The 18,004-nt window shown below is 46.7% G+C and overlaps 1 protein-coding gene across 1 annotated transcript in view; it reads left to right on the plus strand.

Moving 5' to 3' along the window:
* Positions 1–12,958: 12,958 nt before the first annotated feature.
* Positions 12,959–18,004, plus strand: part of siah2l (seven in absentia homolog 2 (Drosophila)-like) — a 78,803-nt gene continuing 73,757 nt past the window's right edge. Inside the window, exon 1 of the mRNA XM_072505326.1 lies at positions 12,959–13,606. Within this exon, the coding sequence (XP_072361427.1) occupies positions 13,208–13,606 (399 nt within the window). The 5' untranslated portion in view covers positions 12,959–13,207. The remainder of the gene's footprint in view (positions 13,607–18,004) is intronic.

Below are 18,004 nucleotides of genomic sequence, written 5' to 3' on the forward strand. Positions count from 1 at the left end.
AATTTTTTATAAAATGTCTTGAACACTCCATTCACTATCTCCGCTCCCCGCTCCATCTCTCCTTCCTCATCCCTCACTCCCCCTATTTCCCTCGCTGCTCCCCTTTTCCTCAATTGGTGTGCCAGCAACCTGCTCGCCTTCTCCCCATATTCGTACTGTACACCCTGTGCCTTCCTCCATTGTGCCTCTGCAGTGCCTGTAGTCAGCAAGTCAAATTCTACATGTAGCCTTTGCCTTTCCCTGTACAGTCCCTCCTCCGGTACTTCCGCATATTGTCTGTCCACCCTCAAAAGTTCTTGCAGCAACCGCTCCCGTTCCTTACTCTCCTGCTTCCCTTTATGTGCCCTTATTGATATCAGCTCCCCTCTAACCACCGCCTTCAACGCCTCCCAGACCACTCCCACCTGGACCTCCCCATTATCATTGAGTTCCAAGTACTTTTCAATGCACCCCCTCACCCTTAGACACACCCCCTCATCTGCCATTAGTCCCATGTCCATTCTCCAGGGTGGGCGCCCTCCTGTTTCCTCCCCTATCTCCAAGTCCACCCAGTGTGGAGCGTGATCCGAAATGGCTATAGCCGTATACTCCGTTCCCCTCACCTTCGGGATCAATGCCCTACCCAGCACAAAAAAGTCTATTCGCGAGTAGACTTTATGGACATAGGAGAAAAACGAGAACTCCTTACTCCTAGGTCTGCTAAATCTCCACGGGTCTACACCTCCCATCTGCTCCATAAAATCTTTAAGTACCTTGGCTGCTGCCGGCCTCCTTCCAGTCCTGGACTTCGACCTATCCAGCCCTGGTTCCAACACCGTATTAAAATCTCCCCCCATTATCAGCTTTCCCATCTCTAGGTCCGGAATGCGTCCTAGCATCCGCCTCATAAAATTGGCATCATCCCAGTTCGGGGCATATACGTTTACCAAAACCACCGTCTCCCCCTGTAGTTTGCCACTCACCATCACGTATCTGCCCCCGTTATGCGCCACTGTAGTCTTTGCCTCGAACATTACCCGCTTCCCCACTAATATAGCCACCCCCCTGTTTTTCGCATCTAGCCCCGAATGGAACACCTGCCCCACCCATCCTTTGCGTAGCCTAACCTGGTCTATCAGTTTCAGGTGCGTTTCCTGTAACATAACCACATCTGCCTTAAGTTTCTTAAGGTGTGCGAGTACCCGTGCCCTCTTTATCGGCCCGTTCAGCCCTCTCACGTTCCACGTGATCAGCCGAGTTGGGGGGCTTCCTACCCCCCCCCCCCTTGTCGATTAGCCATCACCTTTTTCCAGCTCCTCACCCGGTTCCCACGCAGCTGTATCTCCCCCAGGCGGTGTCCCCCCGCCCATCCTCTCCCATACCAGCTCCCCCCTCTCCCCAGCAGCAGCAACCCAGTAATTCCCCCCTCCCACCCCCCCCCCCCCGCTAGATCCCCCGCTAGCGTAATTACTCCCCCCATGTTGCTCCCAGAAGTCAGCAAACTCTGGCTGACCTCGGCTTCCCCCCGTGACCTCGGCTCGCACCGTGCGACGCCCCCTCCTTCCTGCTTCTCTATTCCCGCCATGATTATCATAGCGCGGGAACCAAGCCCGCGCTTCTCCCTTGGCCCCGCCCCCAATGGCCAACGCCCCATCTCCTCCACCTCCCCTCCTCCCCCCATCACCACCTGTGGGAGAGAGAAAAGTTACCGCATCGCAGGATTAGTACATAAAACCCCTCTTTGCCCCCCACATTCGCCCCACCACTTTGTTCGAACGTTCTTTTTAATAACCCGCTCATTCCAGTTTTTCTTCCACAATAAAAGTCCACGCTTCATCCGCCGTCTCAAAGTAGTGGTGCCTCTCTCGATATGTGACCCACAGTCTTGCCGGTTGCAGCATTCCAAATTTTATCTTCTTTTTATGAAGCACCGCCTTGGCCCGATTAAAGCTCGCCCTCCTTCTCGCCACCTCCGCACTCCAGTCTTGATAAACGCGGATCACCGCGTTCTCCCATTTACTACTCCGAGTTTTCTTCGCCCATCTAAGGACCATTTCTCTATCCTTAAAACGGAGGAATCTCACCACTATGGCTCTGGGAATTTCTCCTGCTCTCGGTCCTCGCGCCATCACTCGGTATGCTCCCTCCACCTCCAACGGACCTGCCGGGGCCTCTGCTCCCATTAACGTTTAATGACTTTGTTGATATGTGCAAGCCTCCTGTAAGGTAATGTGAACTATCTCTCTGGCAGGTATTGCAGTGAATCAATCACCCACCCCTCAGTGTACCTCCAAAGGACATCCCAAAATGATGTCAGAGGAGATGTATGCCAGGACACTGCCCTTCAGCAGCTGCTGCTTTTGAACGTTGAGCTTGTCAATTAACAATTGATATAACAAAACCCTATCTTCCCTCCCTCCCCTTTACAAATAGTCAGAACCGTTGTGTTTATGTGGAAAAATATATTTTATTGACCATGTGTTTAAGTGAGAAATATATTTTATTGCAAGAAATTTGTAAAGTTGAGATAGTTTAATGTCATTGTTCAGCCAATAAAGTTAACCATTAAGTTTTATGTTAACTAGTTTCAAAGTTTTGTATTTATAAAATTATTTTTGTTAATAAATGTTTTACATTAAACTTTACAAGCTTCTACAAATGTTTTACTGAAACATCAAAACACAACATTTAATTATGAGCTAATTATAAACCAAGGCATAAACATAGTAACACAGGTAACACAGTGGCACACTGGTTAGCACTGCCGCCTCACAACACCAGACCCATGATCAATTCTGACTTTGGGTGACTGTGGTATTTGCACATTCTCCCAGTATCTGTATGAATTTCCTAGAACCATGGAATAGAACCATAGAATTTCTACAGAGCAGAAAGAAGCTATGCGGCCCATCAAGTCTGTACCGACCCTCTGACAGAGTACCCTATCTAGGCACACCCTATCCCTGGAACCAACCTGTACATCTCCAGACACCAAGGGGAAACATAGAATCGCCAATGCACCTAACCTGCACATCTTTGGATTGTGGGAGGAACCAAGAGCACCTGGAGGAAACCCACGCAGACGCGTGGAGAAGTCCACATAGACAGTCACTCAAGGCAGGAAATGATCCCGGATTTTTGGCGCTGATGGGCAGCAGTGCTAACCACTGTGCTGCCGCTGTTTCCTCCGGGTACTTCGGTTTCCTCCCATAGTCCAACGATGTGCAGGTTAGGTGGATTTGCCTTGCTAAATTGCCCCTTAGTGTCCAAAGGTTAGGTGGGTTATTGGGATAGGGTGGGGGCGTGGGCCTGGGTAAGGACTTTACCCCTCCTGCGCCACACTGGAGCCTGTGCAGACCAGGGCGCTGGAGACCTGAGGCTGCCACAGGGAAAGGAAGGTTGGACACATCATCCAAATGCAGGGAAGTGCGCAGATTTCCCTATTAAAATCGACGGTGCGTGGATTCCCCACGCTAGCCGGACGTTACGGGGGTATGTTAAAATGCTACGTAAATGCAAGTTGTTGTGGTCCACCAGTTTCCAACTGAAGTTACTGAGGGTTTGTGAAAAAATAACTCTGAGAATTTGGCTTGAAATTGTGATTATCTTTTCTTTCTTGGAGACAAAACTGACTTCCATCCAAAATACAATTTTCTATCTGACAGTAAACAGTTCTTCCCTGAACAACACTCCAGAATCTATAAAATGAAGGAGCATTTCTTATCTTTGCCCATATCCAGTGCCAAATGGAGTGTTAGTGATAGGTAATCATCATTAATCATACAGCATTGGTTTTATTTAAATGTAGACAGTAACATACTCATTCATATAATTATCATTATATTAAAAGTCTTGAGTATATCAAGTATCACCCTTTAAATGTTTCCATAGTACGAAACATCTGTCACTTTTATAGATCCCGAAACATTTAAAGCAGTCAAAAGCATTCATTGTTTCACACTTAGAATCATTTTTCTTCCACATACTTCTCTTGTTACAAGCCAAGAGTTCACACAAGTAATTGCACAGGAAATGCGCTAATATCATAAAGGAAATAAAAGGGTTACACGCTACTTAGTCTCTCTTAATGTGATACTGAATGAAACAAGAGGTCTTGTGCTGGTACTTGAGGCATAGATGTATGAATGGAAACCTGTGTTGCCCTCAAGATTCTTCATAGAATTTTAACATTTGTTGGATTACTCGAATCAACATGATGAGGATGAACCAGGTTTCCATTTGGTAAACATTTTTCAGTTTGTTTATGACATTTTGAACATATTGCTTCTTGTTTTTGTCCATGACTATTTAAAAACTTTTGTTTAAAAGCCTTCATGTTAAATGGATGACTGTTGTACGCAAGTAATCAGAAAATTAGATTTATTTCTGCACTTGCAAATATTTCACGTAGCGGAGGTACATTGCTTTTGTTTAATACTATTTTTAACGTGCTGCCTTAAACTTTAATGAAATACTTTAGGACAATCACATGATTAACAGTTTATTTTGGTACAGAAGGTTACTGGGTTTGTTTCTATATTTAACATAATAGTATATTATTATACTATTCATAACTTTGCAACAAAGTTTAAAATGTCTTCACATTGGCCATGCTATGAAAGGCTATATTTTGTAAACAAGGTATGATATAAAATGTAGAATTTTGTTTGGTTACAAATAACTGCCTACCTTAGAAAATTAGCACAAATCGACTGACAGCCTTGAACAGCTGACACGGGACAGAAAAGCCTGCAACTCAAAAATAGCACCAATTATAAACCTTATGATACCTAAAGATGAGGAAATACGTATGTGTCACTTACAACTTCAGCTTTAGGCGTACCCAAGATTCCAGAGGATAAATAAAAATGCAGTTGGCAGTATTGGTGATTTGGAAGTTACTGAAGTGGATTTGAGAGGCATGCGATTTATTTTCCACCACTACTCGAAATTTGGCACTGAAAATGTTTTTTTTTTACACTTTGGTTCACTTTCCATCAGTCTTAAGTCTACTGTAATCCCACCTTTCAAAGGGTTAGTTTCTTAAAATAAGTTGTCACATTGCATTCTATAAAACATCAAAACATCCTTTATTAAAATAGCAGATGGAAGAATGTCTAGCAAACATGTTCAGCACTCACCCACTATTATTGCTATCAGTCATGTTGATTTATATTGCTGTTTTGAAACTGCCAAAATTATTTATTTCATTGTACTAGGACTAAATTTGCAGTTTTAAAAAAGTACATCAAATTGTGATTTGCCTAAACAGGGATAGCCAGACGTATATCAGGTGTCTTGCTGCCTCAAGCCCTGAAGTTGGCAATCTGCTGTCCTCTTTTTTTGTTATTAATGTTGCATTTACAGTTTTTCAGAGCATGCTGACTGCTCTGATATGGATGTTACTGGCTTTCTTCCGGTGATTCCATAGTAACAAAGAGACCTTCAAATGCCTGTGTAAATAAACTCAAAACATTTTATGGTTATAAAATTGGGCAGTGTGACTAAACAACGACAACTTGCATTTATATAGTGCATTTAATGTAACAAAACGTCCCAAAGTCCTTAATAAGAGTGATATCAGTGCCAATATTTTGGACATTTTGATACTAAGCCACAAATCAGCACAGATGACCAAAAACTTGATCAAAAATGTTGGACATGAGGAGCATATTAAAGGAGGGGAGAAAGGTAGAGAGGCGGAGAGGTTTAAAAAAGAAATTCAGTGTTTAGGGCCTAGGCAGCTGAAAGCAATGGCTACATCGTGGAGAAATTAAATTCTGAGGTGAGCAAGAAGCCAGAATTGGAGGAACGCAAAGATCATGAGTGTTTGTAGAGCTGGAAGAAATAATAGACATAGAGAGAACGTGGAAGGATTTGAAAACAAGGATGAGGATTTTAAAATCAAGCTGTGATCATTTGGAGAGGCAGTGAAGGTCAGAAAGCACAGGGGTAATTGGTGAATGAGTTTCAGAGCCAGTTAAGATATGAGCTGCAGATTCTTGGATGAGTACTGTCATGGTAAGCAGACATGCAGATAATAATATACAGACAGGCACAGACAGGCAGCTAATGAACACAGAGAACAGGACATGACCAATGAGCAGGCAGGACACTCAGGGGTGGTGTCTCCCTATAAAAGGCACGAGGCACTCACACTCCACCTCTTTCCACTGATGAACATCTACAGAGTGAGTCAGGGTGTATTTACAGTATCACACCTCCAGCAAGTGGCTAAGAGCTAGTCTGGTTCAGTCAGACAGAGTAACCACACTTAGGTTAGCAGAGAGTCGAACTCATGGAGAACTATGCTAACTGTGCTACTGGTCCAATAAATCAGATTGAACTAACTTCAAGGTCTGGAGTATCTTTTGGTTAAAGCTGCATCCAGTTGCAGCCTGTGTTATCCCAGAGTACATAACACAACATGCTACCAGGAGACTACTTAATCTAGGTGGTTTACCTCAGTCCGTTCCGTGACGACCAGCGAATGTAACCCGGCACCATGGAGAAGATTCAGGCTCCTCACCAGCTCAGGACCTCCGGCAACCTCAGTGCCAACTGGCGGACATTCAAGCAAAAGTGTCTGCTGTACATCAAAGCTTCAGACCTCGTGGGTGCGTCCGATGCAAGGAAGATTGCACTTCTCCCCTCAACAGCAGGTGATCAAGCCATCAAACTCTTCAACTCTTTTCACTTCACCGAAGGCCAGGACAAGACGTTTCAGACCATCCTGGACACGTTTGACAATCACTGTAAAGTGGACACCAATGAAATCTTCAAACAGCGTCTACAAGGTAAAGATGAATCTTTCAACTCCTTCTTAACTAACCTCCGCCTGCTCGCGCTGTTCTGCAACTTTGGTGATATTGCTGACTCCATGATCAGAGACCAAATCGTTTTTGGAGTTCACTCTGATCCTCTGAGAGAGCAGCTACTGAAAATCAAGCATATGACCCTGCCAGTCGTGATTGAAACATGCACAGTGCACGAGTACGCCAAAAATCGCTATGCCCAGTACAAATCAATTGAAAATGAGAAACTTGCCTCCCACGAGGCAGAGAGTGTGCAGGCCATCTCCCGGATGCAGCGCCTCAGCATTGATGAAAGCAGCCATTTTGCGTGCTTTTCCCGGGGCCCCACGCATGCGCGATGCGAACGGGATAACGAAGCAGCCGACACCCGCACTGCGCATGTGTGATGGCGCACGGAGCGTCAGGACGCCAACGTCATGACATGCTCGAACTGCGGCAACGCCCACTTAAAGAAACACTGCCCTGAAAGAGGCAAGCGATGTTTAAACTGTGGGAAGCCTGGACATTATGTAGCCTTGTGCAGGTCTGCACCACCAGTCAGGGGCCAGCGCTCCCAGTTTCGACGAAGGCGCGTTCAGAGTGTGCAACAACGATTACAGGATTCTGATCCTGGCAGCACAACGGATCCAGAGGAAGAATGCCTGGACTCTACCTACTGTGTGGGCATCATTACTAAATGTGAATATGCCACATCCAACTCATCACAAAGTCAATCCATCCTCGCTGTGGATTCTGCGGACGAATGGCGTGCGGTGATGCAGGTCCACCACTGCTCCATCCAGTTTAAACTGGACACAGGTGCTTCTGCCAACCTCCTCTCACAGTCAGATTTCAAATGCATCAAGAAGTCCCCCCAAGGTCCTTCCAGCAGCCTGCAGGCTCCTGGACTACAACAGAATGCCATCATGGCACTGGGATCCTGCCATCTACTCGTCTCCACCCATGCACGGTTACGTTTTGAAATTGTCAAGTCAGACAGGGCATCCCTACTTGGCGCGCAGGCTTGCACGCAGCTGAACATCGTGCAGCGGGTTTACACAACGACATCCTCCAATGTGGAGCTTCAGGCCGGCATTGACGACATCCTCGCTCAGTATCCGGATGTGTTCGACGGGATGGGAATGCTGCCATATCGATACAAGATTCTGCTACAACCTGATGCCAAGAGAGTGGTCCACGCACCACGCCGGGTCCCGGCTCCGCTGAGGGAGCGCCTGAAGGCACAGCTCAAGGATCTTCAGCAACAGGGCATAATTTCCAAGGTAACCGAACCGACTGACTGGGTCAGCTCGATGGTATGTGTTAGAAAGCCTTTGGGAGACCTGCGCATCTGCATTGATCGCAAGGATCTCAATAAGAATATAATGCGTGAACACTACCCCATCCCGAAGCGGGAGGAACTCACCAGTGAGATGGCACGCGCACGTTTTTTCACCAAGTTAGATGCGTCACATGGATTTTGGCAATTCCAGCTGGATGAGTCCAGCAGAAGGCTCTGCACCTTCAACACACCGTTTGGCAAATACTGCTATAATCGCATGCCGTTTGGCATTGTCTCGGCATCGGAGATCTTCCATCGCATCATGGAGCAGATGATGGAGGGCATTGAAGGGGTTCGTGTGCACGTCGAAGACATCATCATATGTTCCACGAACCCTGAAGAGCATGTATCCCGTCTCCAGCAGATATTCCGCCGTGTCTATGCCAATTGCCTGAAGCTGAACAGGTCCAAATGTTGCTTTGGCATGTCGACACTCAAGTTCCTAGGTGACCAGATCTCTCAGCAGGGCGTGCGCCCAGACACAGACAAGGTCAAGGCCATCGAAGCCATGAAGGTCCCTGGAGAAAAGGCGGTATTGCGCTTCCTGGGCATGGTCAATTTTCTGGGCAAGTTCATCCCAAACCTGGCCTCACACACCACGGCCCTACGAAACCTGGTGAAAAAGTCCACTGCCATTGAGTGGAAGTCAGCACATCAGGCAGAATGGTTGGAGCTGAAAGCCAAGCTCACCACTGCACCCGTCTTGGCATTTTTCGACCCAGACAGGGAGGCGAAGAGCTCGACAGATGCGAGCCAGGATGGCATCGGTGCGGTGCTGCTTCAACGCAATGACACTTCATCCTGGGCACCGGTAGCCTACGCATGGAGGGCCATGACACCCACCGAAACAAGGTATGTGCAAATAGAGAAGGAATGCCTGGGTCTTCTCACTGGCATTCTCAAGTTTCACGACTATGTCTACGGCCTGCCGACATTCACTGTTGAGATGGATAATAGGCATCTGGTCCACATTACCCACAAGGACCTGAACGACATGACGTCTCGGTTGCAGCGCATCCTCCTCAAACTCAGAAGGTACGACTTTGACTTAGTGTACACGCCTGGCAAGGAGCTCATCATTGCTGATGCATTGTCCCGCTCCATCACATTGCCTAGTGAACCGCTGGAAATCATTCGGCAGATTGAATCACAGGTGCAGCTGTGAGCTAGCACCCTCCCGGCGTCTGATGAGAAGGTGGTTCGTATCCACGAGGAGACAGCCAAAGACCCCCTCTTGCAGCGTGTCATGCACCACCTCACCAATGGCTGGCAGAAAGGGCAGTGCCCTCAATTTTACAATGTAAAGGACGACCTGACGGTGATTGATGGTACCCTCCTCAAGCTGGACCAGATTGTCATTCCACTCAGTTGCTAGAGTCTGGTGCTCTGGCAAATCCATGAGGGACACCTGGGCGTCAAGAAGTGCAGACGCAGAGCCAGGTAGGCTGTCTACTGGCCCGGTATTAGCCAGGACATCTCGAACATGGTCCTCAACTGCGACCTGTCAACGCTTCCAGCCAGTGCAGAGCAAGGAGATGCTCCAGCAGCATGAAATAGAGACCTCCCCGTGGTCCAAGTTTGGCATCGACCTCTTTCGTGTGAATGGTCGTGATTACGTGTTGATTATTGACTATTTTTCCAATTACCCTGAAGTCGTGAAGCTCTCAGGCCTCATATCTCAGACCGTCATCAAGGCCTGTAAGGAGACGTTCTCCAGGCTTGGCATCCCACTCACTGTCATGAGTGACAACGGCCCGTGCTTCAACAGCCACGAGTGGTCTATGTTTGCCAAGTCACACCATTTCAAACATGTCACTTCCAGCCCACACTATCCGCAGTCCAATGGAAAGGTTGAATAAAGGGTGCACATTGTGAAACAGCTCATCTGCAAGGCCGCTGATTCTGCTTCTGACATCTACCTCACACTGCTTGCGTACAGGGTGACCCCACTGTCCACTGGCATGTCGCCGGCTCAACTCCTGATGAACAGGGGCATGCGGACGGCACTTCCAGCCATACACTTGCCCAATCTGGATCACCTCCCAGTGCTGCAGAAGGTGCAAAGCCAGCAAAAGCAGAAGCTCCAAAACCAGCAAAAGCAGGGCTATGATGCTCATGCCACCGATTTGCCCGTGTTATCCCCGGCAGACACTGTCAGGATCAAGATACCGGATGGTGGCTGGTCTGCTCCAGCTGTCATTATGCGACAGGCTGCACCCCGCTCGTATGTTGTACATATGGCTGATGGTTCTGTTGTGCGACGAAACAGATGGGCACTGCGCAAAGTTGCCTGCCCGCAACCGCTTTCTTCTCCGTTTCCGTCCGTTGTTTTGCCACCTCCTGATACCTCGAACTACGAGGCCACCAGTCAGGCTTCCATCCCGCCTATCAAGGCGCCGTCGTCCCCACCATCACCTCTCCGGCGGTCGACAAGGATCAGACGCAAGCCCCAGAGACTGGACTTGTGAACATTTGTTTTGTTTGCTATGTTCTGTTTTCTCACATTAGACAGCTGTCTTCACATGTAAATACGTTCACATATGCCACCACTTGTAAATATGTTAATATATGCCACCACATGTACGTACGTTCCCATATGCCAACAAAACATTAAAAAAGGGAGATGTCATGATATGCCGACATGCAGATAATGATATACAGACAGACACAGACAGGCAGCTAATGAACACAGAGAACAGGACATGACCAATGAGCAGGCAGGACACTCAGGGATGGTATCTCACTATCATAGATTATCATAGAATTTACAGTGCAGGAGGCCATTCGGCCCATCGAGTCTGCACCGGCTCTTGGAAAGAGCACCCTACCCAAGGTCAACACCTCCATCCTATCCCCATAACCTAGTAACCCCACCCAACACTAAGGGCAATTTTGGACACTAAGGGCATTTTATCATGGCCAATCCACCTACCTGCACATCTTTCGACTGTGGGAGGAAACCGGAGCACCCTACGGAAACCCACGCTCACACAGGGAGGATATAAAAGGCACGAGGCGCTCACACTCCGCCTCTTTCCACTGATGAACATCTACAGAGTGAGTCAGGGTGTATTTACAGTATCACACCTCCAACATGTGGCTAAGAGCTAGTCTGGTTCAGTCAGAGTAACCACACTTAGGTTAGCAGAGAGTCGAACTCATGGAGAACTGTGCTAACTGCTGCTGGTTCAATAAATCAGATTGAACGAACTTCAAGGTCTGGAGTATCTTTTGGTTAAAGCTGCATCCAGTTGCAGCCTGTGTTATCCCAGAGTACATAACACAAGTACAACTTTATGTAGTGTAGAAGGTGGGAGAACATGCATAAGAGCATTGGAAAGTCAAGTCGAGAGTTAACTATGGAATGGATGGGAGTTTCAAAAACATACGCATTGAAGCAGAGTTGAATGATGTTAACAAGTGGTGGTAAGCAATCTTAGTGATGATAGGCATGTGGTCAAAACCTCTTCTGGGAACCAAACACAACAGCAAATTTGTGAACAGTCTTGTTTAGTTTACTAAAGCACAGGGAACGAAGTTTGTGCTGACAATGGCTTCATTCTTCCCAATATTTAGTTGAAGCAAATTCCAGCATATCCAATATTGGATGTTGGACAAACAGTGTGACAAATCAGAGACAGGGAAATGACAAAGGAGGTGGTGGTGAGTTGGAACTGAGTGTTGTCAGCATACGTGGTTAACCTGCTCCCTTTCCGGTTGATATCACCATGAGTAGCAGGTAGAATAGAACTACAAGGGATCAAGGTTAGGACCTTGGAGCACTCCAAAGTTATCAAAGCAAGAGTGGACAGAGAAGCCATTTTTCAGCTATCGTTCGGTAAGGAAAACAAGCCAGAACAGTTCCATCCAACTAGAGGAGAGGTGTTGAAGGAGTTTGGTGAGGTAAGCAAGATATTACAGATATGTCAAGGAAGATGAGAAAGGATAGTTTAACATGGCCTGGCGCACTCGCAATGGCCTCCTACTGCACTGTAAATTCTAAAATTTCCGACTCAATCAGTAGCTGACGTTGCAGTGCTATCCCCAACTGGCTGGTTGTTCGCATTAATAAACTCCAGCACGAGTTAAAACATAACTTAGAAAATACTGTCAGTTTCAGTTTTAAAAGCTAATGGCTAACAGCCACGTATACATTTTGTTAAATATCCACAATATTTTAAATAAGCACTTCTACTTTCAACAAGAATTGTCACAAATTAACAATTATTTTTACAAATAATCAGTTTTCTAACAGGTTAAAATAATTCCCATAAAGGGGCTGGTTTAGCAGTGGGATGAACAGCTGGCTTGCAATGCAAAACAAGGCCAGCAGCGAGGGTTCAATTCCCATACCCCCTCCCCCGAACTGGCAGCAGAATATGGCGACTAGGGGCTTTCCTCAGTAACTTCATTGGAGCTTACTTGTGACAATAAGCGATTATTATTATAGATTTGGTATCTCCAAATGCAATAACCGTGCATGATTTCAATGGGAGCAAGGTCAAGTGACTGCACATGACAACAAAGTTGAAACGTGGTGTGGCCACAGCCCTGGCCCTTTGCGTTCTGGGGGATTGAGTCCTTCTGCTTCCGTCCCGGGAGCCGATTGAAAGCAGAGCTGCAGCAACCGAACCACAACGCCCGACAGGCTCTGCGGGCTGACGTTTCGACTGCAAGTGATGCAGTCGTGACGTAAACCCGCCGCGCCCGTCCCGCCGCCGCTCTAAGCCACTCAGCCACTGTGTTGTTCAGCCGGACCGGTTCTGATTGGCTGTAGTAATGGAGGGGGCAAAGCCGCGCCCCCTCCCCTTGGTTTCTGTTGCACGGCCGGGTGCTGCCGCCATGTTGACGCACGGCCGGACGCTGCCGCCATGTTGACGCACGACCCCGTGCGACGGGACGCTGCCTTCAGAAATAATAATAATAATGGCGTTGATAAGAAGGAAAAGACGAGGCCGTGCGATCCGCGGCGCAGTTTAACTGGTGATTTTTTTTGTGTGTGTGTGTCTTGCCGTCTTTTCCAGCCCCATCCCGAGAGTGGCTCGAGTCCGCCGTTGTTTTGAATGCGTTGTCGGCTGGAGTGCTCTTCGCCATGAGCCGACCGTCGTCAGCCGGCGGCGGGAAAACGGGCAAGCACACGGCGACGGCAGCGGCCGTGGCGGCGGCGGCAGCAGCAGCAGCGGCGGGCGGAGGAGGGAGCGGCAACCCGGCCATAGCGGCGGCGGCAGCGGTGGCTGCAGCGGCGGCGGCGGCCGCGGCAGCCGGAGGAGGATCCACCCCGCCTCAGTCCGAACTCACTTCTCTCTTCGAGTGCCCGGTCTGTTTTGATTATGTGCTGCCCCCCATCCTTCAGTGCCAGGCCGGGCACCTGGTGTGTAACCAATGCCGCCAGAAACTTTCCTGCTGTCCGACCTGCAGGGGCCCTCTCACTCCCAGCATCAGGAACCTGGCCATGGAGAAGGTGGCTTCCACCATCCCTTTCCCTTGCAAGGTGAGTCTATGCAAGCGTCCGGCAACTTTCCGGGGTAGTTGCGTTAAACGTGACAGTTCAAGCTGCCCTGCATCAGGTGTTTTTTCTGGGCTCCTAGTGTTTGCAAACAAATAATACCCCTGGACGATTTAATCCTGTAGTTCTCTTTCTAGCCAGCTGTGAATACTTATTGTAGGTTCACATACGGTACAGGCGTTGTAGTTTAATATATTTGAGTTATTTATATTCCATAGTATTATAGTTTTGGTGATTTTAAAAGAAAACCTTAGTTGCCAAAGAGGATCTGCAGAAGAGAGTAATATTAATTGTATTACCTTCTCCAGTTGACATGTCTCCTGTTAAGCTCTTTTGGAGATTTGTGCGAAAGCCTGTGAACATGCACTGCCTGGCATTGATATGGCAATAGTTATTACAGTACGAAGTCTTACAACACCAGGTTAAAGTCCAACAGGTTTGTTTCGATGTCACTAGCTTTCGGAGCGCTGCTCCTTCCTCAGGTGAATGAAGGGGTATGTTCTGGAACATCGAAACAAACCTGTTGGACTTTAATTAACCTGGTGTTGTAAGACTTCGTACTGTGCTCACCCCAGTCCAACGCCGGCATCTCCACATCATTAGTTATTACGACTATGGATGGAGCTCATAATGATTGGCTGTTCTGAAATTGTTTAAAGCTAGTTATACTTACAAAGTGAAACCATTGTTTTCCCTCCTTCTCTATGTGCCTTGGGATTTGACAGTTTGAGATTTTGATGCTGCAATATTTGTTAATTAGTAAACCTTTATCACCGCTTTTGTAATGTATTTCAATTCTTTTATCCTTTCTATGTTTTTTGTTCCGCACAATCTGCTTCCACTGTTCCTTTCTGATTTTTGCTCTCTTTCACTGATGTGAATCGTGTCTTGTTGATCTAAGTTTCTCTTAGTGTTGCTATCCCACTCTCCTGTGTTTTCTCTGCATGTTGACCTCTTCATTTGCACAATTGATGTCTTTGCTGAACCACTTGGTGCAAGTTGCCTCATTCTCTTCCTAACTTTCCTGTCCTTCAACCCACCCTCCCCTTATCACAATGCAAAATATCTTGCAGGCATACCACTCTCCGTACACAAGCTAATTAATTGTCTGTGAACTGAATATTGCTTACTATAACAATATTTAGAGTTTGGGAGGTGGGAATAGAGCTTGGAGTTACAATGTTATCTGAGAATTCTTAAGTGCTAGAACGTAATGAAAGTCTGATAGATTTAAGAAATATGAGGGAACGGTACAGTTGTTGATATGCATTAGAGTCCACCAAACAAAAGATGAGAGAGACCTGCAGACAGTCCATAGAATCATCATAGAATTTATAGTGGCGAAGGAGGCCATTCAGCCCATCGAGTCTGCACCGGTCCCTGGAAGAGCACCCTACCTAAACCCACACCTCCACCCTATCGCCATAATCCAGCAGCCCCACCTAAGTTATGGATACTACAGGGCAATTTAGCATGACCAATCCACCTAACCCGTACATCTTTGGACTGCGGGAGGAAATGGGAGCAGCCGGAGGAAACCCACACAGACGCGGGGAGAACGTGCGGACTCCGCGCAGACTGTGACCCAAGCCGGGAATCGAACCTGGGACCCTGGAGCTGTGAAGCAACTGTGCTACTGCGCTGCCCAGTTCTGGGAGACCTGAGAACGGCTGGACAATAATGAATGATAACCATTCTAACAGAAACTGGAATAAAGATAATACAATTGGTAAATGCATTCCCAAAAAATGGTTACTCCTTGGCTTAGCATCTCTCAATTTCAACAAGTACAGGATACCAATTTCTAGTAAACAAAGGGAAAGTAACAGATTGTAGGAGAGCAATTTCAATTTTTAAAAATAAAGTTACGGAGTAAAAAAAAACTGAAGACTCTAGACTGGAAAACTGCAAAGTTAATGTATTTGACCCAAACCAACTGGATAAGAAAGTTAGAAACAAATGGCAAATTAACAGCGGAATGATTAGAACATAGAAAAATACAGCACAGAACAGGCCCTTCGGCCCATGATGTTGTGCCGAACCTTTGTCCTAGATTAATCTTAGATTATCATAGAATTTGAAGTGCAGAAGGAGGCCATTCGGCCCATTGAGTCTGCACCGGCTCTTGGAAAGAGCACCCTACCCAAGGTCAACAGCTCCACCCTAACCCCATAACCCAGTAACCCCACCCAACACTAAGGGCAATTTATCATGGCCAATCCACCTAACCTGCACATCTTTGGTCTGTGGGAGGAAACCGGAGCACCCGGAGGAAACCCACGCACACACTGGGAGGATGTGCAGACTCCGCACAGACAGTGACCCAAGCGAGGAATCGAACCTGGGACCCTGGAGCTGTGAAGCAATTGTGCTATCCACAATGCTGTGCTGCCCTTAAGAACAAATTAATCTACACTCTATCATTCTACCGTAATCCATGTACCTATCCAATAGCTGCTTGAAGGTCCCTAATGTTTCCGACTCAACTACTTCCACAAGCAGTGCATTCCATGCCCCCACTACTCTCTGGGTAAAGAACCTACCTCTGACATCTCTCTTTCTCCGCCCCCCCCCCATATCTTCCATCATTCACCTTAAATTTATGTCCCCTTGTAATGGTTTGTTCCACCTGGGGAAAAAGTCTCTGACTGTCTACTCTATTCTCCTGATCATCTTATAAACCTCTATCATGTCGCCCCTCATCCTTCTCCGTTCTAATGAGAAAAGGCCTAGCACCCTCCAACCTTTCCTCGTAAGACCTACTCTCCATTCCAGGCAACATCCTGGTAAATCTCATTTGCACCTTTTCCAAAGCTTCCACATTCTCCCTAAAATGAGGCGACCAGAACTGTACACCGTACTCCAAATGTGGCCGTACCAAGGTTTTGTACAGCTGCATCATCACCTCACGGCTCTTAAATTCAATCCCTCTGTTAATGAACGCTAGCACACCATAGACCTTCTTCACAGCTCTATCCACTTGAGTGGCAACTTTCAAAGATGTATGAACATAGACCCCAAGAGATCTCTGCTCCTCCACATTGCCAAGAACCCTACCGTTAACCCTGTATTCCGCATTCATATTTGTCCTTCCAAAATGGACAACCTCACACTTTTCAGGGTTAAACTCCATCTGCCACTTCTCAGCACAGCTCTGCATGCTATCTATGTCTCTTTGCAGCCGGCAACAGCCCTCCTCACTATCCACAACTCCTATCTTCGTATCGTCTGCAAATTTACTGACCCACCCTTCAACTCCCTCATCCAAGTCATTAATGAAAATCACAAACAGCAGAGGACCCAGAACTGATCCCTTCGGTGCGCCACTGGTAACTGGGATCCAGGTTGAATATTTGCCATCCACCATCAGTCTCTGACTTCTATCGGTTAGCCAGTTCGTTATCCAACTGGCCAAATTTCCCACTATCCCATGCCTCCTTACTTTCTGCAGAAGCCTACCATGGGGAACCTTATCCAATCCCCTGGTACCACCCCTGTTGACAGCGAGGACGAAAAGATCATTGTCAACGGCTCTGCAGTTTCACCTCTTGCTTCCCATAGAATCCTTGGATATATCCCGTCAGGCCCGGGGGACTTGTCTATCCTCAAGTTTTTCAAAATGCCCAACACATCTTCCTTCCTAACAAGTATTTCCTCGAGCTTACCAGTCTGTTTCACACTGTCCTCTCCAAAAATATGGCCCCTCTCATTTGTAAATACTGAAGAAAAGTACTCGCTCAAGAGTATAAAATGATATTCCACTAAGGTGAAAGGGGAAATATCGAATAATTTAAGTTTTGTGGATAAATGGTGATTAAAAGCAATAAAATTAGGGCTAATATGAAAATGGCGAGGAATATATAAAGTGCAGTGTGGGTTGGAAAAGGGAGATATAAAATGTACAAACTATTAAAGACTTTCAGGTAACGTAAATCTAATGAAGGCTTCAGTAAGCATGTCAATTAGAGGACAAAACAACTGAAAAGTGGAAGAAGAGATTTACTTGAGAATGAGTGTAGTTAAATATAGTGTGTTCGTTTTTACAAATAACATTTAAGTGCTTGAGAGGGATATAGAACAATTGTTATAGATAACTTGTTGAAAAATTCTGATGGAATCAGCAGAAATAGAGGTGGAAAAGTCACAAAACCGGTCGGTATTAACTTTGTTGAAAGGAATTCATGTATACATTAAGAGGCAATTTTTAAATTAGATATGCAAATTGAGCTGTGGGACTGGGTGTAGCTGATGCAACACGTTTGTTAATTCCGAATGAGTTAGTTTAAGGTCAGTTGTGAGCCAACTCTTTGAATCCATATTTAAGATAAAATTAGTGAGCACTTAGAAATGTGTGGTCGAACCAGGCAACTAATGTGGATTTGC

Source organism: Scyliorhinus torazame, chromosome 5, assembly GCF_047496885.1.
Source record: "Scyliorhinus torazame isolate Kashiwa2021f chromosome 5, sScyTor2.1, whole genome shotgun sequence".
In the NCBI taxonomy this organism is placed as follows: domain Eukaryota; kingdom Metazoa; phylum Chordata; class Chondrichthyes; order Carcharhiniformes; family Scyliorhinidae; genus Scyliorhinus; species Scyliorhinus torazame.